Source organism: Cornus florida, unplaced genomic scaffold (genome assembly GCF_030987335.1).
Source record: "Cornus florida cultivar Cherokee Brave unplaced genomic scaffold, ASM3098733v1 CherokeeBrave_3.0.0_Hap2_Chr07, whole genome shotgun sequence".
Lineage (NCBI taxonomy): Eukaryota > Viridiplantae > Streptophyta > Magnoliopsida > Cornales > Cornaceae > Cornus > Cornus florida.
In genome coordinates this window covers 1,056,152-1,080,946 of record NW_026775577.1, presented here as the reverse complement: position 1 = coordinate 1,080,946, position 24,795 = coordinate 1,056,152, and the positions used below count along the sequence as shown (strand labels likewise).

At 36.2% G+C, this 24,795-nt stretch overlaps 2 protein-coding genes across 2 annotated transcripts; both read left to right on the top strand.

Moving 5' to 3' along the window:
* Positions 1-527: 527 nt before the first annotated feature.
* LOC132267394 (F-box/kelch-repeat protein At3g27150-like) lies at positions 528-3,452 on the top strand. The gene is made up of 2 exons (XM_059768559.1): positions 528-981; positions 1,714-3,452. Exon 2 carries the CDS (start codon positions 1,729-1,731, stop codon positions 3,058-3,060), a length of 1,332 nt encoding a protein of 443 aa, XP_059624542.1. The 5' UTR covers positions 528-981; positions 1,714-1,728; the 3' UTR covers positions 3,061-3,452.
* Positions 3,453-15,461: 12,009 nt separating this feature from the next.
* LOC132315653 (ATPase family AAA domain-containing protein FIGL1-like) lies at positions 15,462-23,020 on the top strand. The gene is made up of 14 exons (XM_059813993.1): positions 15,462-16,151; positions 17,202-17,340; positions 17,670-18,047; positions 18,814-19,052; positions 19,267-19,394; positions 19,512-19,630; positions 19,717-19,809; positions 20,476-20,577; positions 20,954-21,056; positions 21,640-21,723; positions 21,815-21,910; positions 22,156-22,283; positions 22,369-22,472; positions 22,626-23,020. The coding sequence occupies exons 1-13, from the start codon at positions 15,832-15,834 to the stop codon at positions 22,468-22,470; spliced, it is 2,031 nt and encodes a 676-aa protein (XP_059669976.1). The 5' UTR covers positions 15,462-15,831; the 3' UTR covers positions 22,471-22,472; positions 22,626-23,020.
* Positions 23,021-24,795: the final 1,775 nt, after the last annotated feature.

Genomic DNA, 24,795 nt, shown 5'->3' with positions numbered 1-24,795 from the left:
TATGAAAGTTGAAATTGTGACCAAAATTTGAAGTTAATTGAGGAATAAAATCCACAGATTAAACGAAAAAGAAAAAACATATCACAAGGAAGAATGTGAATAGAATATTAACAAAAGCTTGGTTGGATGTTACACAAGAGTACAAGGGAGATGGAATTACGCTACCTTGCTATGAATGTAATGGGTTATTAGTTTGTTTGGACACCGAGAAAGTGAAAATTTCCATCTTATCTTTAACAAAGGAAGGATCACGAAAAAAAAAAAAAAAAGGAAAAAGAAAAAAAACGAAAAAAAAAAAAGAAAAAGAAAAAAAGTAGTAGAAGAAGAAGAAGTAGTGGATGCGAGTGATAGCACGTGCTTGCAGTAGAGCGTGGAATTTACATTCCATACCATTAATTTATTGAAATTAAAAATAGAAACCACTTCCTGTGACATCTCACAGTCACATGCAATTTAAAAAATTATATGTATAGATGGCAAAATAATATGCAGAAGGAAACACAGCAGCAACAAAACCAGTCTCTCTCTCTCTCTCTCTCTCTCTCTCCTCTCTCCTCTCCCTTTCTCTCTATAAAACTTGCCTTTCCCGAAGTCGACGACGATGTTGTTGTTATTGGCATTGTTGTGTCTAATGATTTCAAAGTATTTTAATCACTACTCGCCCACTAATTTATGCATAAACCCCAGCAAATGGGGAGGTCTGATTTGCGAAGAACAATTTCAATACAATAATTCTCACCTCTCTGTGCCTTAATGGCCGCACCACCCTTTCTCTCTCTCTCTCTCTATATATATATATTCCTTATATATATATAGATTTCTCTCTCTCTCCCCTTCTCTCTCTTCTCATGTGTGAAAACTTATAGGGTTTCTAGTTACTACACTCAGTCGTTAAAGCCCTAACCATTTAATGCTCTAGAGACTTGTGACGACTCATTTTTATTTCAATTTCCACCATAGCCGTCCTTCTTGACTTCTGGGGTACGCTTTTCTTTCTCTTTCTCTCTCTCTCTCTGTGTTTATGTTTCTATATAAACTTTGGTATCTTCATGAAATATGGGTAAGCTCTTTGTCCTATTCTATATGTTTTATGGCATGGTAACTCATCTCTTGACTCTTGATCAAGCTATGCCATAATATATATATATATATAGTATTTGGGCTTTAATCTAAGGTTTGTTTGAAAATCCAATTTTGATCATCCCTTGACAAGGGATTTTTTTGGGACTAAATTTACATGTTCATGGACGGTTTATTTATTTGATTTGATTTGATTTGATTTTTATATATTTATTTTTTTGAAGCCTGATCAAGTTGTGGCATAAACAATTTTCTTCTGGGAGTCAATTTCTCATGTGGGTATTTAAATTTTTCTCGGCTTTTTGTGTATTAGAGCTGATTTTGAATCATGTTCTGGTATGATATAAAAAAATGGTTCCTTTTTTGTGTCAAAGTCTCATCTGGTTATTCAAAAATTTGCTGTATTTTGCATGTTTTGGACTTTAATCTTTATTTTTGATAAGTGTTTTGGTCTCAATTTGTCATCTGATTATTCCATTTGGATTGCAGATTTAGTGATTAGGTTATGCTGGTTTGTTAAATTAGCTCTTTGTTTTTTTGTCAATGTAACAGAAAAACTGTTTATTTCTTTTAATTCTTACATGTTGATTACTCTGTCGTAACTATATTCGTGGTTTTTTCAATTTGTTGAAGATACAGAAGATTTGAATGCATTGTTCAATGTTCAAAGGAAAGGAAAGAGATACAGGGGAAGAAAGGGAAGGGGGATTGGGCAAGTATGGTTATTGTCTGAGTAAGAAAGCTCGGTTCGATGGGAATCCTAGTAATGGCTATTGGGGCAATTTTGGTTGTCCTCCACCTCAAAAGATTAGGATTTGTGAAATGAAAATCGGATTGGATCGAAACTGGCTCACACTTTGTTCTGGTTATGACAGTAGGCACCACGTTTCATCGGGTGTGGAAGTAGAACCTCAGGATGCAGATTACTCTCAAGCAGTTCCCTCGCTGAGTTATGAGTTAGAGGCTCTGATCTTGGCCAGGGTTCCGAGGTCAGAATATTGGAAGTTATGCTTTGTGAACAAGAGGTATTTAGATCTATTAAGGAGTGGTGAGCTATTTAAGATTAGGAGAGACATTGGGGTTAAAGAGTCATCTGTTTTCATTTTAGCCACTGGGGAGACTGTTTGGTGGGCATTTGACAGGGAATTCAAGTCTCGTAGGAAGCTCCCGGTTTTACCTACTGATTTTTGCTTCACATCCGGGGATAAAGAATCAGTTTGTGCAGGGTCTCATTTGCTTGTTTCGGGTAGAGAGATTGATGGGCTTGTTCTATGGAGATATGAATTGGGAATGAACAAATGGTACAAAGGCCCTTCTATGATCAATCCAAGGTGTTTGTTTGCATCTGCCTCGTCCGGTCCTTATGCTTTTGTAGCCGGTGGCATTGGGATAGAGGCAAATAGTGAAGTCTATAACACTGCTGAAAAATACAATCCAGACAGTAAGTCATGGGAGCCCCTTCCGAGGATGAAACGTAGGAGGAAGCTGTGTTCGGGGTGTTACATTGACAACAGATTCTACGTGATTGGGGGACGAAACGAGAATGGAGCTCTCACTTGTGGGGAATTCTTCAATGAGGCTAGGAACAATTGGGTTCTGATCCCGGACATGTTGAAAGATGATCCGGTTTTGAATTGCCATTCTCCGCCTCTTGTTGCTGTTGTGAATAATGAGCTCTACTCACTTGAGGCTTCCTCCAACCAACTGAAAGTGTACTTGAAGAAGAGCAACACATGGAAGCACTTGGGGTCAGTCCCGGTGAGAGCTGATTCTAATAGAGGTTGGGGTGTTGCATTCAAGTCTCTGGGGAATGAGCTGCTTGTGATTGGTTCCTCATGTTATTCTGTTAGTAATTGCATGGCTATATACACTTGCTGCCCAAATCCTGATGCAGAGGAGGAATTGCAGTGGATGCCTCTTGACAGTGGCCGAAATCGGCACAGCCCCTTCATTCTAAATTGTTCTGTTATGGTAGCTTGAGACACAGCCTTTGAAGGAGGAGACTCTTTAGTGCCTTCTGGTTTGAGTGTACCTAAATAAAATGCAAAGTTGACATATTATAGAGTTTGGAAAACTGAACTCTTTATGTTTACTTTTTAAAAAAAATATGACCATATGTGGTCTGTCTAATCTGTTTGAATTTTTTTGGGGTCTGTTTTCTGCTTATCATCTTTGGAACCACTAAGAAATGAACCCTACTTTACTTTCTCTTCTTTACCGGTCTCGAAACCTGGGCTTAGGACTTGAGAATTAAGATTCAAAGCCTGAAAGCTGATCATGTGCTTGCCCACACATTTGAATTCTTTTTTCTTGAACTCGTCGTGTTCTAAACTATAGGATCAATATATCCACGCAATCGCTTTCTCCAATTGCCTGAGTGAGAACTATAGACTCGCAGTTACAGCAACTAACTTGTTGGAATGTGATGTTCTTATTTTAGTTTACTTGCTCTAATTTATGAAGCCAATTCATTGGAATTATGTCGCGTATGTCAGCTTTAGTCGTCTCTTGCAAGTCAAAGTTGTAATGAACCTAGTTAGTAAATTCATGATATACGAATTATATCTGTTCGTATGATTTTTGAAAAATACTTTACAAAATCGAATAAAATTATTTTAAACAATGGGTTGTATGTTTCAATATTAGATTCCTAAGTTTGCTGTGACTGAGATGCGGCCAGAGTCTACTACTCCGACCAGTCACTGGAGTCATTAACTCCGGTAAAATCCTCTGTCATTTTTCGTTTTCGCATTTTCTCTTTCTCAGTTGGGTGTGAGGTTTTGTGCTTTTTGTGTTCGCCATCTTTTGTTATGCGCTCGTTCTTGGAAGTTGCTAGGTTGCCTCTCTGTTTCAAGGCGGGACTGCGAGATCTGCTAACACGTATAGAGGGCCTTCGATTTTCTTGGATGATGATTCGGTTGGAAGGAGACGAGAAGATCTTCGTTCGTGTTTGGTGGGCAAGTTTGATAAGGAAGTGGGAGATAGAGCTCAAATCGCGGCTTGGGCGAATCGTGTTTGGACAGTCTCATCTGGAGTTGTGGTGTCTCCTCTGCCGGATTCCTTGCCGTTGTTTCGCTTTCCATCCTCAGCGGAAGCTTCAAGGGTACTCAAAGAGGGGCACCGTGATTGGGGGACGGCTATCTTACGGGTAGACAATTGGAGTTTCAGAGTTGGGTGTTCTGAGGTGTTAAAAGGCAAGGGGCTGAAGATTATGACACTTTATGGGCTACTTCTTCATCTCTGGAATCATGCCTTGTTCGTGACGGTTGGGGATTTATGTGGTGGTTTTATTTGGGTGGATGCGGACGAAGCCGTGGATGTTGAACGGGTTCGTATCACAGTTTCGGAAGGAAGGATTTGTCCCTCTTTTGTCTTCGTCCACAACGATCGGTTTTGTTATAAGGTTGCTGTGTGGGATAAGAAGCCACTGGAATTTGTGCCGACAACGAATAGCCTTGAAGGAGGGGATGGTTCGCACTTGCTCAAGGAGGCCAAATGGTTGAGGTGGGATGCTATGGGAAAGAAGGGATTGACAGAGTTTCAATGATGGAAGGAGTTGAGGGACGCCCTCTGGATTCGCAACTCTAATTGCTTTCGACGGATTTTCACTCAGAAAAGGAATGAAAGTTTGGCGGGTGTGTCTAATCATCGCCGGCAAATGGGCTTCTGGGAAACTCAGAGGGGTGGATCTTCCAACAAGATTGGCCATTCGGTGTTCTTGCAGATGTGGGATCGCGGAAGACAGAGAGGTGGTTTTCACGTGATGCAAGCGCATGGAAAAAGGAGTCTTGCTGGCTATACACGTGGATGGCGCACAGGGAGTGGCCGTTTTAGGTGGAATACAGCTGGTTCCTATTTTGTTTCAAATGTTTGGGCTCCGAAGGCGAGGATGCAAGCTCGTGGAGATAGGCCTAAGGATCGGCCGATGACTAAGTCTTTGGCAGTAAGTGCTCATTCCCTGCGTGGGCCAGCCTAGCCTTTGGTCTTGACCTGTAATTCTAGTGGACCTGCTGAAGGTGTGAAAGCCCTGAAGAATGATTTTGATGTAGATGGGACTGTTGGCCTGGGTCGCAATTTGAAGGGCAGGCCGGGGTCATTTAAGGACGTTCCTGGGCAATGTTGGGCAATCGTTTTGAGCCCTTATTTAATGTCGTGATTAACAATGATGTTTTTCCAGCCGACGTTTTTTCTGACCGGTCTAGAGGAGGAAGACGAGCTAAGGGATTTGTTCAGGGTCACCGTATGAAGAAAAATGTGTCTCTTCCTTCTTTTAGTAGAAGATGGTTAAGGAAGGCGAAGCAGAAGTGGGTTCCGAGAACGCCGATTGACTCTGTTCCGGGCAAGTCAAGTATTTCACATGGAGTACCATTTTTTCAACCTATTTCTCCCTCTTTCTCTCAGTCACGAAGTTGTTTGGGGTTAAATAAAGGCGTGGGAGAGTCGGGTTCTCAATGTTTGTCCCCAGTTTTGGAGGATGAACCGGCGGTTGATGATCATGGTGAAGGTTGTGATTTTGGGCTTGGCTCCTCTCGGCTGTGTGATTTTAGTAGCAAGGGAGTTACTGTTTGCATGGGAAGGGATGTGAAAATTAAGCTAGATGATGTAACAGCTAACCTTTTTTTGAAGGAATTGCGGGACCATTTAGCATTGAAAGGCTTGCAGAACATCTTAAGAAGTTCTTTGTTTGATGAGGAGGTTGGGACGCCTTTGACTTGTGGTTCCCCTTCCTCTTCCGATACTTGGGAGGAAGGCTCAGGTTCCTTCTTTGAAGAGGATTTGGGCTTGGTTTAATAGGAATGGGGTGGTGATGATGTTGACTGTGTTGTCTCTTTGGCTGTGATGGGGCCAGAGGGGGAGTGCATGGAAGTTTCAGCGGTTGGTATGGGTAAGGTGAGTTTGGAAAAGGAGTGGTTGAGAGAGAAGGGTGGAGAGGTGGGTTCTCTTTTGGGTGTGTCGTTTGAAGGTAGGTTGGATGAGGCGATGGGATTGTTTAATGAGGTCATTGATGCTCAGATTTTGGAGAGGGCAGGTTGAAGGGATGGGTTGCAGGTTGAGGTGGGGGAGAGGGAGGAGAGGAGTCATATTGATGTCGTCACTTATGAAAGGAGGAACAGGGGTCTAGGGAGAGGGACGGTGGAAGGAGGAGTGGGAGTGACTTTTCATCTGTTTCCTCATGAAGCTACGCCTTTTTTCATGGAACATCCGGGGGCTCAATGACCCGAAGAGAAGAAAAGTTGTGAAGTCGGTGATTCGGAAAGAGGGTGGTCATGTTGTGTGTTTACAAGAAACTAAGATTGCATCGATGACGGACTTGATCGTGAGAAGCTTGTTGGGGGGGGGGGGATTTGTGGAGTGGATTGCTTTAGATGTGATTGGTTCTACAGGTGGCGTTCTTATCATGTGGGATAACCATTGGGTTTCTTTTGGAGACTCTCAGGTGGGGCTCTTTTCTGTTTCCTGCATTCTTTCTCTGTTGGAGGTTGGTTTTCGTTGGGTCTTCTCTGGTGTTTATGGTCCTTCAGAAGACAGTGTACAACATTTGCTTTGGTAGAAGTTGGGAGAGGTCCGTAGACGATGGGAGTTGCCTTGGTGTGTTGGAGGGGACTTTAATGTTGTCCGTTCTTCTTTTGTGAGGTCGACAGGGGGAAGATGGACATTTGAAATGGAGTCATTCTCAGAGTTCATTGATGAGTAGAGATTAATTGATTTGCCTTTGGTAGGTGGTTCTTTTACGTGGTTTAGTGGTCATTCTCCTCTTACTTTCTCTCGTCTTGACAGGTTCTTTGTGCCGAGCGATTGGGAGGAGAAGTTCTCGGATGTTGTTCAGGCCACTTTGGCTCACCCTTTATTTCCCCTTTCAGATTTGAGAATATGTGGCTTCGAGCTGAAGGTTTTCTAGAGAGGGTTCGATCCTGGTGGGAGGGGTGTTGTATGAGTGGCTCCCCTAGTCATTTTCTCGCAAGTAAGCTTCGTCTGTTGAAGAACGATCTTAAAGTTTGGAATAAGGAGGTTTTCGGTAACTTGGTTTGGCGGAAGAATAGGGTCTTTTCAGATATTACTGATATTGATCGGATTGAGGGTCAGGGATCTTTGTCGGACTCCTTGAGACGTAGGAGGGTGGAGTGTCAGGCGGAGTTTGCTGAGATTGCTGTTTTGGAGGAGATTTCGTGGAGGTAAAAGTCTAGAGCTTTGTGGCTCAAGGAAGGGGATAAGAACACAAATTTTTTTCATAGACTTGCTAATGCTCATAGAAGGGGCAATCATATTGGGAGAATCCGAGTGGATGGGGAGGTGTTATGTAAGGAGGAGGAGATTTGCAAGGGTATTGCAGATTTCTACTCGAGATTGTTCACAGAATCAGCTGGTTGGAGACCTTTGCTCGCAGGGCTTCATTTTGACTCTCTATCGGGTGAAAAGAGTTCTTTTGATACCCCCTAATTTCGGAACGGGTTGATCAAGTCCGCGCACAAAATCAAGGAATATCAAAAAAATAATTAAAGTACTTAACAAGCACGGAGTATAAAAAGAAAATAAAAAGAATAAATAACTTGTTGAAGGAAAATCTATTAAATAATAAATCCATTAATAATTCTCCAATGGTTACAGCTCGGGAATCCCATAACTCAAGGACCCCTTAAAACAATATCCAATAATCCAATACTACTTAAAAGTACACAAGATGAATAGATGAATGACAGTCTCCTAGCTGCGGATCCTCAACCTCGAGACTGGAACCTCTAATAACCTGAAAAATAAATCGTGGGTTAAACCCTACGAGCAAGTTAACTCTACCAAGCCTCTAAAAACTAATAAGTAGATCATTTCTGATCAAAACCAAACCTAATAAAGTTTTAACTTTAATAAAGTACGATATACATGTCTATATATATTTATATATACTATACTAATCACATCCATTAATAAGTTTATTAAATTTTCATACCTATTAAATAATTATTAAAATAATAATCATTCCTAGACCAATCTACCATTTATTTTAAAAAGAAATTCCTTTAACCTTAATCCCATCCTAGTCAATTGTTTAATCATTTAAATAATAAATTATAATTAAAAGAATATAATATTTAATCCCAAATCCGATAATGATTTTAATTATTTAAATCACATATCCAAAATCTAAGCTTTGACAAATCATCCATGTCTCCACTAGTATTATTTTATTAATATGCATAAAATAATACACTAACCTGTAAGTACTAGACTATTCTAATTTAAGAATATCTAATCATAATCTAACCTATACATACAATAACTATAGATGATATTTTAATCATCTAACACACAGCAATATAATTACATTTTGACAAATCAACCATGCCATTATAAATATATTTATTTATATATTGGCAACTCAACCATGCCTCCTTATGTATATATATTTATACTTTTAATTAGCAACTCATCCATACTTTCAATGTATGTGTTTTATTCATACATATATTTAGGCCATATATTTAAGCCTCTGGCAATTCATCCATGCCTACAATTCAACCATGTACCAACTTTAAGCTTAACGATGAACTAAATCACACATAGACATCTCATGCATTTCATAAGCATAACATTACTTTAATAACCAGCCTATCCAGATATACCAAATAAGAATAATTTATATTAATCATCTTAAATGATATATATATATACTATATAATATGTAAGTATGTATAATACCATTCATAATAATATTTGATTATTTAAATCATATATATATATATACATATATATCAATATATATATATATATATATATATACTTCCTTCCATAACAATATATTAATTTAATTATATTTACTTAATTTAAATGTTACTAAATCTCGTCAGAAATAGTTTCTTATAAATACTCCATCTCGGTAAATAATTTTTTGACACCGTTTCACTAAAACATAAATATATCTTAATATGATGGGAATCTGATAACGAAATTAGTACCATTGGAAAGAGGACGAAAAATCGTTAAATTTGAGCTCAAGAATGACCTAATTTGAATTTAAGAAGACTAAGTTATGACCGTTTCAATTTCGAGTAACAAAATAAGCAAAATAATAGGCTGAGCTCAATCGATACTGTGAGCGCGTCCACACTGGATTAAAGACTAAGATTCTGACACGTGGCGCACTCTGATTCAACGCTGCATCAACTCTGATAGTGCGCGCCGTACCAGATCTTTTCTCGCAGCTACATGGTTCTTCATGCCCTTGCGCTGCACTAAATCCGTTCTCTATTTAATCAAACCACATCTATGGCTCAAACTTGTGGTACACTGAATCTCCATGAACTCGCATCACACCCAATCAATCCACATATATTTAAATACTCCAATGGGCTAGATTAGTGTGTGCACCATGATAATATGAACCGTCTAACACTGGATTAAATTCCTATTCTTGTTACGCCGATAGTACACCGACGCCACTTATATAAATATAAACAGACAGTATTATATATATATATATATATATATATATATTTCCAATAAATATAAAAAAAAATAAATTCTAATAAATTCCCAAAAATTCCAGAAAATTTCAGAAAAATTCCAGAAAATATAGAAACCTAATTAAGCCTCTTGGGACACATATCAACCTATAAAATTGATTTTTAAAATATATGCAACACATATATACAACAATAAAAAAAATCTAAAATTCCAAAAATAATTTATAATAATTCATATTTTAAATATTCCGTTTTAACCATCATTTAATCAATAAATTTAATCTTAAATTTTGATACTTAAGGTGAAATCCTTATGAGTTTTAAGAGGAAAGTTAGAAAATAACTCGCCTGAAGGTTTCGAAACGAAACTAACGCTTTAAGCTTTAATTGTTTCTTCTAATTCCAACATCCTCTTTCTCAGATCTAACCTCCTCCTTGTCAGTCCTCTCTTCTTCTCTTTCTCTAGCTCTCTTATTTTTCTAACGTGACAAACTTTTATTGATAAAACTTTAAGTGTATATTTGTACACATTAATACCAAATCCTATACCAATAATGACTACTAAATAAAAAGGAAGCTAATAATCCTTAACTAATATATATATCTAGACACGCATATTTTATATAATATATATATGCATATTTTCTTCCATAATTAATTATTAATTAATTAAATCATATATACATATATATATCCATAAACATATATCTATATATATATTCTTTCATAACACTAATTAATTAATTATATTTATAATTATACAAAAATGATTATTTAAATAATCACAAAACCATGGGCTTTATTAATTAACCTAATAAGGCCTCCTTTAAGCCCAAGACCGTATCATTTGGTCCAACTTCCCTTAAACCCAAAACCAATTAATTTAAATAAATTAAATAATTAAATAAACACGTAAATTAAAATAACTAATTACATGAAACACATAAACAAAACAAGAAATTACAACCAAGTCACCACATACCAATAAAATCAATACATCAATAATTCAATTAATAATCAAGCACACATACAAACGGTCATCATATAAAATCACGAAATATAATTAAAATAAAACAATTAATCTAAGCACTCAATAAAATAAATCAATTAAAAATTAACATAAACGCAATTAATTAAAATTAAATCAAGTAAATCATTTAAAAATAAAATAAAATTAATTAATCACAATTAATAAATCATTTAAAATATCGGGGTATTACAGTTCTGTTCTGGAGGAGCCGTTTTTTGAAAAGGAAGTGTTGTTTGCGTTGAAGAGCTGTAATGGGGGTAAAGCCCCAGGTCCAGATAGTTTCTCCATGAGTTTTCTTTCAGAGAGTTGGGAGGTGGTCCATGAGGAGATTATAGGTACTTTTCATGCTTTCCATGCCCAGGGCTCTTTTGAGAAGAACTTGAATGCCACTTTTATTGTTCTCATTCTGAAAAGGGGTAGGGCATTAGATGTCAGGGAGTTTCGCCCTATTTGTTTGGTGGGGTGTATTTACAAGTTGATTACTAAAGTCCTGGCCTATAGGTTGAGGAAGGTTTTAGATGGTGTCATTTCTGATTCTCAGAATGCCTTTGTGGGAGGTCAGCAGATATTGGATTCAATTCTTATTGCTAGCGAATGTGTTGACTCCAGATTGAGTAGTGGGAATCCGGGTGTTTTATGCAAGTTGGATATGGAGAAGGCATACGATCATGTGAGCTAGAGTTTCCTCCTCTACTTGATGGATATGATGGGATTTGAGGAGCGGTGAAGGAGATGGATTCTGTTTTGCATCTCTTGTGCTCGTTTTTCAGTTCTTGTTAATGGAGCTCCAACCGATTTTTTCTCTAGTTCGAGGGGATTGAGACAAAGGGATCATATTTCTCCATTCTTATTCCTTTTTGTGATGGAGGCCCTTAGTAGATTGATTCAGAGGGTGGTGGAGTTGGGATTCTTGAGAGGTTTTAGAGTGGGTAGCGATGCTGCTAGCCAGTTGAAGATTTCCCATTTGATGTTTGCTGATGATACTTTAATGCTCTGTGATGCTGATGCTGATCAGTTGAGATATCTGAGATGTGCTTTGGTCTGATTCCAAGTTATTTCTAGGTTAAAGGTGAATGTTGGTAAGAGTGTTCTTGTACCGGTTGGGGAGGTCCCTGAGATTGAGAGGTTGGCACAGATTCTTGGTTGTCGCACTGGCTTTTTCCTATTTCCAACTTAGGGTTGCCCTTGGGTGCCCCTCGAGATGTGTGGGGAGTTGGGATTCAGTTGTGGATAGATTTGAGAAAAGATTGGTGGGTTAAAAGAAGTAGTATCTCTTTAAAGGGGGTCGGGTCACTCTGATTAAGAGTAACATTTCTTGTCTCCCCACTTATTTCATCTTTCTCTTTCAGATTCCTTCCTCTGTGGCAGAGAGGATTGAAAGATTGAAGCGCAATTTTCTTTGGGGGGGAAGAGAGAAAGAGTTCAAGTTTCACTTGGTTCGTTAGGAGCAAGTTTGTTGTCCTATTAGGAGGGGTGGCTCAGGGATTAGGAGGTTATTGCCTTTCAACAAGGCTCTCCTTGGGAAATGGCTTTTGAGGTTTGGGGTGGAGATGCATTAGCTCTGGAGGAGGGTTGTTGCACATAAATTTGGGGAGAATAGTAGAGGGTGGTGTTCTCTCGTAGGTCGGGGTCCTAGGGGAGTGGGGGTTTGGACTGGCATTCGGAGGGATGGGATGATTTCTGTAAGCATGTTCGTTTTCGAATCAGGGATGGTAGGAGGATCAGATTTTAGAAGGATCTTTGGTGTGGGGATCTTCCTCTTACACTCGCTTTCCCACGGTTTTACAAGATTGCTTCTCATAAGCAGGCCTTGGTGGTTGACTGTTATTATCTTGATAACGGGAGACTGACTTGGGATGTTCAGTTTAGGAGGCACTTTCAGGATTGGGAGATTGAGGAGGTCACCCGATTTTTGGCCTTTTCTGTACCGTCAAATGATCACTGCTGGGGATCCTGATTGTTGGCTTTAGATACCCAACCCTCAGGGTCGATTCGAGGTGAGGTCCTTTTTCAAGTGTCTTACGGTTGGCGCTAAAGGCTTTTTCCCTTGGAAGTCTATTTGGCGATCTAAAGCCCCCCTCAATGTGGCCTTCTTCGCATGGACTTCTATCTTGGGTAGGATTTTAACCCAGGATAATTTGAGGAGGAGGAACCAGGTGGTGATTAATAGATGTTATTTGTGTTTGCATGATGAAGAGATTGTTGATCACCTTCTGCTGCATTGTAGCATGGCTAGGGGCTGTTGGGACTTGATGATTGGGTTGTTTAGGATCCCGTCGGTGATGCCTAGCTCCACTAAAGGGTTGATTAAGGCTTGGAGAGGATTTTCAGTGGGGGCTCTTATTCGGGATGCTTGGAGGGCTACGTCTCTTTGTGTTTGGAGGTGTATTTGGTTTGAAAGAAATAGGAGATACTTCGATGGAAAGGAAAAACCTATCTTTATGCTTAAGTTCTTTATTCTTTCCACTCTTTTTTTGTTGGGTTTTAGGGAGGGATTTTCGATTTGTAGAGGAGCTTGTTTTTTGGGCATCTTTGAAGGCTTGAGACGTTTTGGCCTTGTTTTTTGTACTTGGGACCCGCTCTCGCTCCCCTTTTGAGCGGTTCTTCAATAAAATTTACTTATTAAAAAAATATATATTTTAAACAAAATCGAATAAAACTATTTTAAACATTTTGATATATTCTGAATTGCAGATGTCTCGATAGCCCAATTGGTTACTACCTTCGGTGGTGGTGGATTTTAGAGTGCCAGACTTCGACTTTTTACATCTACTAATCTACCTTCTAACTCTTCTTGTCTTGTTAATATATATATATATATATATATATATATATATATATATATATATTCCCAATTGTTTTTATTTTCTTGTGCAATTCTAACGTTTTTTCTTAAATTCTAACTATTTAAAAAAAAAAAAAAAATACACACATAAAAATATCTAGGGAATATGTGAAATTAGTATTAATTGATCATTTTGGGTCTCTTAGAATCGATTTTGAAAATAATATGTATATTTAATTTTTAATCCTATTAACATTGGAATAAATTATTGAAAAGTTATTTCTTTTAGAAGAGTGATATTCAAGTAAAACAATTGACTACATATTTTTTTCCGAAAAGTTTTACATGTCGATATGATCAAACTTGCTTGAAAACAGTGGTTAATTATGTCAGAAAACATTTATATTTTGGTCGTCAAAATTAAACATAATTGGTGTAAAGTGACCATAAAATCAAGAAAAGATGAATAGTCATCAAACCTAAAATTTAATTACTAATAAGTGACAATTTGATGGTTTATTACCTAAATAACCTTCTTATAATATATTATTATGTAAGTGAACAAATTTACCCTGTACATTAAGCTAAATAAACACTTACTTAAATTGACTAACAAAGAGACGACACATTATCGGAGTGATGGGACAGAACTGAGGACGGATGTTCTACATCGTTTTCTTCAAGGTTCTAAGAGGCAGGACGAGAAAATTGTAGATATAGTTATTATACTTTACAAGTTGATTTGTTTGAGAGATCTTTCTTAAGATAAAAGATTGTGATCCACTTCAGATATGACCCAGTGGTTTACTCACTAGATTTTAAAGCTTAGCAAGTCCAAGGTCTGCAGTTTGAGTCCCACTAGGTGTTCTTTGTGGCTAACTTCCGCTGCCCTTGCAGTGACTAGGTGCCCTTTCGGGTTCTCGGAGATTAGTCGGGTTGTTAAGGGGCCCTAAGGGTTCGTGCCATTCCGAACACCCCCGGTTAAGTTAAAAAAAAAAAAAAAAAAGACTGTGATTTTTAGAAATTTTTTAATACATAGTTATTATACTTTACAAGTTTGATTTATTTGAGAGATCTTCCTTAAAATATAAGACTATAATTTTAGGAATTTTTTAATACTAATGAGTTATAGTTTAAGAAATAATGACTATTACTGATTATTTTCAGAATTTTGCCAACTGTTACCGGGTTGTATTTGATGGCAATTTTATCATCTAAAATTTATTTTTAAAATGTTTATCAAATTTTTAAGTGTTTTTGACCAAATTATCCTTAAATGGTCACTTAATATCAATTAAGTTTCAACATTAGTCACTGTGCATATTTTCTTGACTTTAAAGTTACTATAGAACAATTATATTTAATTTTGGCCACCAAAATATAATTTTCCCATATATATATATATACATACATACAGTTACACACACACACAACATTGTTTCAAGATGCTTGACCTAACAATTGCAACACCCAGGTGTCAAATTTTTTCCAGCATGACACAAATAACACTGGTCAACTGAAAACGATCCGAGTCAACTTGCACTCCAACATCGCTCATGGAGCTTGAACTTCACTCGCTCAAACTCAAACTTGAAATTCACATTGTTAAGGAGGAAGATTACGAATAAAGCTAAATAATTAAGCAAGATATATACACAAGTCTCATCAATTTATCAAATGAGTTCAAAAAATGTACTCAGTTTGAACTTTAATTGACTCAAACTTGAACTGTTTAAGAATAACTTAACTCCCAAAATTTGAGGTACCATTTCATTTAGTAACTAGTTGAAACTTTTTAGTAAATAAGTTCTTTTAGAAAATGAATCAAAAGAATAAGAGAGTTTGTGATTATTTATATCAACCCCATTTCTTTTACTTAAAGTAAATTAATATTTGTCATTTTTATATAGATTAATTTTCTTATAGGAAAAATAATAAAGTCTTGATCAATTTTTATAATTGACTTACGTTTAACAATTGAATTAAATACTCTTTTATTTAGTGTGATGATGCCCTTTTTGAAAAGAACATTTCAATTTTTTTTTCCCCCTCTTTAACTCTATTATAACTTCCCTTTAATTTATCCTAAAACAAATTAATATGAATTTACATTTTATAATAAAGCATACACAATACAATTCATAAATTATAAATTACAAAATGGTCATTGTAACCTCATGGTGTAGATGCCTTGATAGTTTAGTGGGTTAGTGTTTCTGATAAATTTTGAAGTGCCTTTTACTCTCTGCATTAATCTAACTTCTAACGCTTCTTACCTTAAAAAAAAATAATAATAATAAAAAAAATCAATTGTAGCATGCTGATTACTTAATATTCCCTAATTAACCACAATCGAGATGAATTGGTGGTTTCGTAATTTTGGCAAACAATATGGGTTAATACCAGAAACAGAACGGAAGTAATGTTTAATTATTCCACTCATATTCATTTGTATTCCTCTTGTAAAAAAGCAAAAATAAATGGCGGGAAAAGAATACACAGAGCAATTTTCATCATCGCCGCCGAAATCGGAGAAGATGGAAGAAGAAACGGCAGAGGTGTGTTGGAGAAATGAAGTCGACACGAACCTCAAGAGACTTCTATCGCTTCTGTTCGGAGCCGATATTGCTCTCCGAAAAGGAGATTTCAACCCTGCCCAAATCCTCGCCCTCCGTCTCGTTGGCTTCCTCCACTCCCATTCTCACACCGACATCGATGAGGCCCTTATTCGTCCCATTCGCTGCGAAGCCTTGTCCAAGATCGATCTCGCTCGACGCTCCCTTTTTCCTCAATCTAATCGGTCTCTCTCTCTCTCTCTCTCTCTCTATATATATATATATATATATATATATATGCATATAGATATACACACACTTATCTATTTTGCTTTAATTGATTATAGCACATTTTTGCATTTCTTTAATTGATGTTAGGATTTATCTTACTGAATTGAAGTATGTTTTGTGGTGTAGGTTTTTTTTTTTTTTTCAATTTCGCGTTTGCTGAACATGAAAAATGCTTTGTAGTTTTCCTTTTCTTGGAGGAGATTGATGATGTTTAAACCTTGCTGTCTCTGTTATATTTCTCAAATTAATTAGATAAAATTGATGGAAATGCTTAGTGGGCCTTGTTTTACTTTTTAAAACCTAGATTTGACACTCAGAACTTGTCATAATGCCAAGTTTGAGATTGCTTCTGAAGATTAGAACAAATTATTATTGGACCGATTACTTTCAAGTAGGAGAATTAAGTACAAATTAAGTTGAATCGTTTCCAATTTCGCATTTGCTGAACATGAAAATGCTTTGTAAGTTTTTATTTTTCCTGTTCTTGGAGGGGTTTGATGATGTTTAAACCTCACTGTCTGTTATATTTCTCAAATTAATTAGAGAAAATGGATGAAAATGTTTAGTAGGCCTTGTTTTACTTCTCAAAACCTAGATTTGACGCTGAGAACTAAACATAATGGTAAGTTTGAGATTGATTCTGAATATTAGAACTAATTATTATTGGACCAATTAATTTTCAGTAGGAGAATTAAGTACAAATTAGGTTTGAATTGCTGAAGTTCAAATTTCATAATGAATCAATTCTTTTCGGTAGATATTAGTATTACAAATTTCAGTTTCTGTTGCTCTGCACAACTAATTATCAAAAAATAATATATATATATATATATATATATATATATATATCTCATTTATGTGTCAAGAATTTGCACATTAATCTCCTTCAATTGGCATATGTTTATTCATTTAGCTATTAGTCTATTTACTGTTTTGTTTCCTCATAATATCTTCTCTTTTACAGTTTTTGATATATTTATTTATTTATATGTGGATATTTTCAGCCAAGCATTTGAGCAAGCAGGCATAGATCCAGGTTGTGTGTTTGGCAAGAGAGGAGATATTGACATTGACAAGATTAAGCAGTCAAAATACTTCCGAGTTCTCTTTCAGCAGTCTAAAGGAAGAACTTTGAATGAATTGGTATAATGTGCTAAATATTGAAATTTTCTCCTTCACATCCTTGATTTTGTTTATTTTCAGTATATTTTTCATAGTGCAACCTTCTCTTACAGTAATATAGTCGTTACATTTCTCTAATTTTGTTGTTAGTCTGGTTATAATAAACTCAACTTTCTTTATATTCTTTGAATAATGTGCTGGAGAAGTATGTGTTGTTCACCAGTGAATAAAAATTCCATTGAAGCCTTCGAGAGTGGACCTGTTTTTGTAATTTTAGATTTCATGATCATCAGAAGAGTTAGTTGTTTATCAAAACTATAGAACTGATGAAGAGAACCATTTGTCTTTAGGGATACCAATTGGACAGGCAGGACAATTTGGGTTGCAAGACCTCAAAAGTTCTTACACAGGAAAAGTTGACATCGTTTTATGGAAACATCTCAAAGGCAAATAATGGCTCCTGCAAGAATTCTAAAAGTAACAGTTATGAGGACTCTGTTATTGTAGAAAAGATTCATTCATATCAGAACCACCCCAGGGGTCACAACATCTCTACATTTTTAAAAGTTGATGAGGATGAAAGAGCTCACGGAAATGGTTTGGGAACAAAACGTGTGCACATGGACATTGATAGCCCGAGAGATGAAAATGTGAAGCCACAATTAAGCAATGAAGAAGCTAACACTAATGCTTCTGGGAATGGATTTGTAACTGCCAGAGCAAAATTGGTATAATATCTACTTCTCAAAACCTTTTCTTTGTTCTTTTGGTTTGCTACTATTATCAGCCACTTACGGAATATTTTCTGTTAGTGTAAGTGTTTTTTTTTACTCTAATAACAAAGCTATACACGTTCTTCATACACGAGTAGACACCAATCTAAGAAATCCTAACTGAAGTATGTACAAGGGATACTGCTATATCTCTGTGAAGATTGATTACCAGTAATAAAATTTCCAGTTTGATCTAATTACAATGACTAATCAAAAGAACTGAGATGGATGAAGTGTCAACCTCTTTTTTGTTTTTTTGGAAAAAGTATTTTGCTTGCAGACATAGTTAGATGCCAAAAAAATCTTCAGTTTTCCAGCATGATATTACAAAAAAATGCTGTCACCAACCTTCACTAGATTTGCTGTATAATTTGGATGTGAAATAAGCTTGGAAGGTTTCGCAAACATGTTTCCCCTGGCATTAGATCAAGAATAGCCTAATTAGGCAGTGACAAGTGAATTTTTTTTATGTTGCTGAAATCTGGCTTTGTGTATTTAATAAAAAATGAAAAGAAAAAAAGGCATGGCATTTTGAAGTTGTCAAACAGGGAAGTAGAATCATACTTTTATACTTTTATATACTTTTCATTATAAGTTGAGTTACCCAATACCTGGAATATTTATTATATTAACAATATCAACCTTTTATTTGCAGTTTTTAAGAAATTGACATTTCTATTTTCTCAGCAATGTTGATTAGTTCATCCCTTCCATGTTGTAGGAAATGGATGCAAGGCAAAGACGAGGTCTGGGGGGATCTGCAAGTGCTTCTGTCTCACCACAAAGTGACAACAATGCGTCCAACAGAGGTTATGGTGTCAGATCATATGGGTTCCAACGCCGTGGCATCCGTGGTAATTTTGTTCCCCCTATCAGATCCAATGGGGGTAATGGGGGTAATATGACTTCGCGTGTTGGAGGGAAGGGTGATGATGGAATAGATGACTCAACAAAGAGATGGTTAGTTTATATAAATTTGTTTTTGAAATTTAGTTTAAATGCATCTTTGTTTTCCCTCAAGAGTTCTTTTTTCTCATAAGCTCTTAATTTTCTCTAATAAGTGGTATCTGAAAGTGGCTCCAACCATTTAAGAATCTCTCTATGTGGATAATGATGGTGAACTGTGAGTGTTATGCAGGCTTATTCTAATACATTCAATATTTTTTTATTTTAGTTTGGAAATGTTATGTGGTCCTGATGGCGAGCTTCCTGAGAAATTACGGAATTTAGAACCTCGTCTGATTGAACATGTCAGTAATGAGATAATGGATCGGGATCCCAATGTTCGCTGGGATGATATTGGTAAACATAAGATGCTGCAGACTTTTCCCATTTTCAGATTCTCGCAGTAAGTTTATATATTTGGACATTTTGTTTTAACCATTTTTTTTTTTTTTTTTTTGCTCGTCCATTCTCTAGCTGGTTTGGATCATGCTAAAAAATGTGTGACTGAGATGGTTATATGGCCTTTATTACGTCCTGACATTTTTAAAGGTTGCCGTTCTCCTGGACGAGGTCTTCTTCTGTTTGGTCCCCCAGTAAGTATACGTTGCCCCTAAATATGAGAGAGAAAAAGCATTACCGTTTTGTCGTTCATTCATTCATTTTTTTTCTCATGTCTTAGGGAACGGGTAAAACAATGATAGGGAAAGCCATAGCTGGAGAGGCTAAAGCAACCTTTTTCTACATATCTGCCAGTTCGTTAACCAGCAAATGGGTATTTTTCATTTCTGTTATTTTAGTTTTGTCTCTGTGGCTAAATTTTCTGATATTCTTTTTTTGGAAAAATTAATTGAAATTATAGTGGCATCATTCCCAATGATCCCCAAGTTACAAATTCTGGGACCAAATAATTGTCAGATTGTGAATGTTACTACTCTCCTGTCTTGCACAATGTAACAAGGATACAAATTAATTAACTTCGATTTTATATAATTGGTGTGCTGTATCGGAATGAAGTTGTCAATAAAAAAAAAGTTTTAATTGCTCTTTATCTATTCAAAATATCAAGAATAATGCTGCTATTATGCACCAGAAATACTATCACCCAGTGAAAGGTCCTGCCATTTGATCAGTAGTGACTTCTTTATACATCTCATAGAAGTACTAATAGTTGTCATTACATTTTATTCCAGTGAATAGTTGTGTTGTGCTTTATAAATCTAAGGAAGCTAGTATGAACTATTGGAAACATTTCTTTCCATTATGGTCCACCTTTTGTACCAGAAATATAAGTCTAATATTGTATGTGGGAATGTAGACAAACTTTGCTGTTGTACTTGTACCTTGATAGATCATTATATGAAAGAAAAAAAAACTTGTTATATTTTACACAAGTAAGCCTAATATATTCAGGTAATTAAATGTCAATTGGTGATTGTAGATCGGTGAGGGTGAAAAGCTAGTGAGAGCACTTTTTGGAGTTGCCAGTTGTCGTCAACCGGCTGTCATATTCGTTGATGAAATAGATTCACTTTTGTCTCAGGTATGTTAGATTCTGACCTTTGAATCAAGAAGGAAACATGAAGTTATGAGGCATGGGCCAGCCCCTACATATGCTGTACTGAGTTCTATATTTATTAAACACATAATTCACATTGACTGGTTGCTATTTGCTAAAAAGAAATCACCTGTATTTGCTTCTATGTGAAAAAATTAAATGATCACACAAAAGTTCGATTACAGCATATCTTGACCTTAGTCACCAACTTCGAGCTTAAATTTATTATGCGCAGTTTATACTAACATTACAATATACATCTGAAGGACCATTTGTGTGGTCTATTAGACTACTTCTGTATTGTTCAATTGTCTTGCTTGTGGAGAAAGATATTCTTCTGAGAACTTCTGTATGGTTGCAGCGCAAATCAGAAGGTGAACATGAATCAAGTAGACGACTCAAGACCCAATTTCTTATTGAAATGGAAGGCTTTGATAGTGGGAGTGAGCAAATTCTGCTTATAGGTGATTGCTGAACTGCTGAATTTTTTCCATTTCTGCATTAAAGGAATCTTTTGAACCAGTGCTTGATTGTGATGAAATATTTTAGTCAGCAGTTAACAACTGAGAATTCAACCATAACACCATGCCTTTGCTAATATAAGTCCCTCTTCGGGTAGAATTTTGGGAGCACTTTCTCTCTATAACAAGATTCTAAAAATGAGTAGTTACCCTTGGATTTGAGAAGAAGGAAGTGAAGAACATGAATGAAACGAAATGAGGTGTTTCTAGCTCTAGTTTTGGATGAAATTAAAATGTTTTTCTAGATTTCTGCTCTCTAATGAAGTTGTAATGGGCAAAACTAATTTTTACAGGTTATTTTTTTATCTTTATGTTTTGCCAGAAACAAGAAAATCTATATACAAAATCCTAAAAGTAAATATTATACATAAATGATTAAAATTTGGTTGGCGATCAATTTTCATCCTGTAAAGAATTATTCAAATAAATATTATAAACCATGTAGTGGATGATCCCAAATGATGGGACTTCAAAGAATACATACAGCAGATTTTGCAATCGTATAACACATTGGTTTATTAACCAGGAGCAACAAATAGACCCCAAGAACTTGATGAGGCAGCACGAAGGCGACTGACTAAGCGACTATACATTCCCCTCCCTTCTTCAGGTACAATTTAGAACCACTTAAATGTTGTGCCTTTTATCAAATAAGAATGTATCTGTAGACTGTAGTTAACCATTTTTATTTGGAGCTGAAGATGCAAGGTCATGGATCATCCGCAATCTCTTAGATAAGGATGGGTTATTTAAGCTTTCAAAGGAGGATACTGATAAGATATGCGAGTTAACTGAAGGTATCTGCTTTATACAGTTCGTAGCGAAACCATTTATTTATTTATTTATCCTAGATTTCGTTGACAGCTAACATTTAGGCTATCTTCTTTCTTTTACTTTTCCTTTTCCCTTTTTTTTTTTTTTTTTTTTTTTTTTTTTGTTTTTGTTTTTTGCGTCCTTCCTTTGTGTCTCATATATGTATATATATATTTTCCCCCTTTGTGTTTCATATATGTATATATATATTTTCCCCCATTTGTTCCAGGGTATTCAGGATCAGATATGAAAAATCTAGTGAAGGATGCCTCCATGGGTCCACTAAGAGAGGCCCTGAGACAGGGCATAGAAATTACAATGCTGAAAAAAGAGGATATGAGGACAGTAACTCTCCAGGTAATAACTCGCGCACATGTGATAAAGAACACCTAGAGGCCCATGCAATAAAGTTTAGTATGATTCCTCGAATTTTTTTTTGCAGGATTTTGTGGATGCATTGCAAGAGGTGAGGCCCTCTGTATCTTTGAATGAACTCGGTACATATGAGGAGTGGAACAAACAATTTGGAAGCTTATCGCTATAGAGGTCAGTTTGGTAAATGTAGAAAGAAAATAGATAACGAATTACAGCAAGTAGTATCCGTTGGGAAGATCAATCAATAAACATTGACTTTCTGATGTTGGAATCATGTTAGTGTTCCTGAAACTTTAAACTTGTTCCTTATGCATAAACTTGCAGGGATAAGAAGTCTTGGTAAACTTGTATGCAGTCAATTACAAATTCATTTGCCATAGAATACAAGATGCGAAGAATCATAAGCCTACGGTAATAAGATTTGGAAAATTTCTGAAGCTTAACGAATTGTACTGGAAAAAAACCTTCCCTTAGTATATGATGTGGGAAAGCTGAATGTTGTGGTTTTGATAAGAAGCTGCAAAGTTGCATGTTAATTCTTAAGAGTAGATCATGGAGAGCCTTGGTGCAACGATAAGGCTGAATGTATCTAATATAAATTTAAATTTCTTTTTTGCATTTGTTTGACCCGGTGAAAGCGAAATGTTTCTTTCACGTGAATGTAGCCTGTAGGCATTGCTTCATGCAAACCAGTGGCCTATAAAACAATGGGAAAACAATTGGGGTCCATAAAAAATGATTATTTGATAACATTGAAGTTTTTATTTTGCATTAGTTTCTATACTTAAGATTTTTCTAATTTTCAAAATTCCAGTCCCAGTTTAAAAAAAACCCTCTTCACATTTTGAATATCAAAACAGGCTTTCTAAAGCTCTCAGAACACATTGCAATGGCCATGATCAAACTTGCTTGAAAACAAAGATTAATCATGCCGATACAGTGTTATTTATTGTTTTTGCAATAATATGTACACACGCATATTGCGCTGTGTCATGCTGCTTGACATATCAATCGCAACACAAGTTGGTCAATCTCTGTTAGACTGCAAACAAACTAAGTCAACTGGACTCGAATATTGCTCACAAGCTTGAGCTTGTCCCGTCCAGATCCTTCGTCAAATCTATGAGGCCTAGTTTGGTACATTGTACACGTACAATGGAATGGAATGACATTCTATTCCACCTATTAGGTTACGTTCGGTGTGTAGGAGTAGAATATAATACAATTTGGAATGAAATGAGAATAGAATGGAATGAGTATTACCATTCTAATGTTTGGTGTGACACGGTGAATTATTATGGAATGGAATGATTATTAATATTCTATTATTTGGTTAACTATTATTAAATCTGGAATGGACTGATTTTTCTCAAAAATGCCCTTTTCATTGGCTTACATTACTTTTTAATAAAATCAACTATCAATAAAGAAAAACATTAAAATAAAATAAAATATTATTTTTAATGAGATATTACTTTTTGTCAATGGCAACTCTAGGTATATTCAGGTGAAAGACGTTTATTACATCTAATAAAGAACTCGAGAAATGTGAAATATTTTTGGTTTTTGAGAAATATTTTTGACTTATTGGAATGTGACTAAGGGTTTATTGGGAATATTACAAAAATATGTAATCTTACTATGGAATGGAATGAGCGTTCCATAAGTTTAGTAATGGAATGGATTTTCATTCTATTGGAATGGTTATTCCATTTTATTCCTGCATACCAAATAAATAAATGGTTGGAATGAACATTCTATTCCTGCACATCAAATGTAGCATTAGTTTGTTTGGTATGATATTTAGAATGACAATGATCATTACCACTTTAATTTTATTTTTATTTATTTATTTTAAGTAAGAATCCATTTCACTTCTAAACGGATGAAATGAAATTCTTGACTATCACCACCAGCACCACCACCACAAAAACTGCCACCACAATCTACCACCACCACTACAACCACCGTAACAATCTTAACCACCGCCTTCCAACACCACCGCTATAACCACTACCTTCCGCCACCACCGCAGGTGAAGATGCAAAAAAATATTATTCTATATTGGAAAATGGTTTTCTCACACTCCAGACAATCCGCATCTTTGTTCCTTTCTAATTTCTATTTATAAAAGTTTACATTTATCTTAATTTCTTTTATTTTCCCTCTAAGTTGAAGGTTGATGGGCCTCCTTCCTTTGTGGGGTGATCCGACTATACAAATGGACCCAAATGGAGGTCCGCTCTTACTATCTTGGACTCTGCACACACTGGGCCTGACCTTTGGACCTTTGGGTTGATAAGGAGCCAGGTTGGTTGGGTGTGTTGGGCTGCATCTGGCCCGGCTCAGGTCCACTGATGTTTCCTACCATTTCATTGTCTCTTAAATTTCGCCATAATGATTAGGGCGAGATTAACAAGTAATGATGGTGACACGGGTCGTGGTTGGATGTGACGGCGCGGGAGAATGTGAACAGTTGAGCCTTGTTAATGCG

Bases quoted from the DNA above. Each gene is read 5' to 3' on its own strand.
- LOC132267394 (XM_059768559.1), top strand. From the start codon at position 1,729: ATGCATTGTTCAATGTTCAAAGGAAAGGAAAGAGATACAGGGGAAGAA.
- LOC132315653 (XM_059813993.1), top strand. From the start codon at position 15,832: ATGGCGGGAAAAGAATACACAGAGCAATTTTCATCATCGCCGCCGAAA. The intron at 19,810-20,475 runs GTATTTTTCATT...TGGTGATTGTAG, and splicing joins GTTCGTTAACCAGCAAATGG to ATCGGTGAGGGTGAAAAGCT. The intron at 21,057-21,639 runs GTGATTGCTGAA...TTTATTAACCAG, and splicing joins TGAGCAAATTCTGCTTATAG to GAGCAACAAATAGACCCCAA.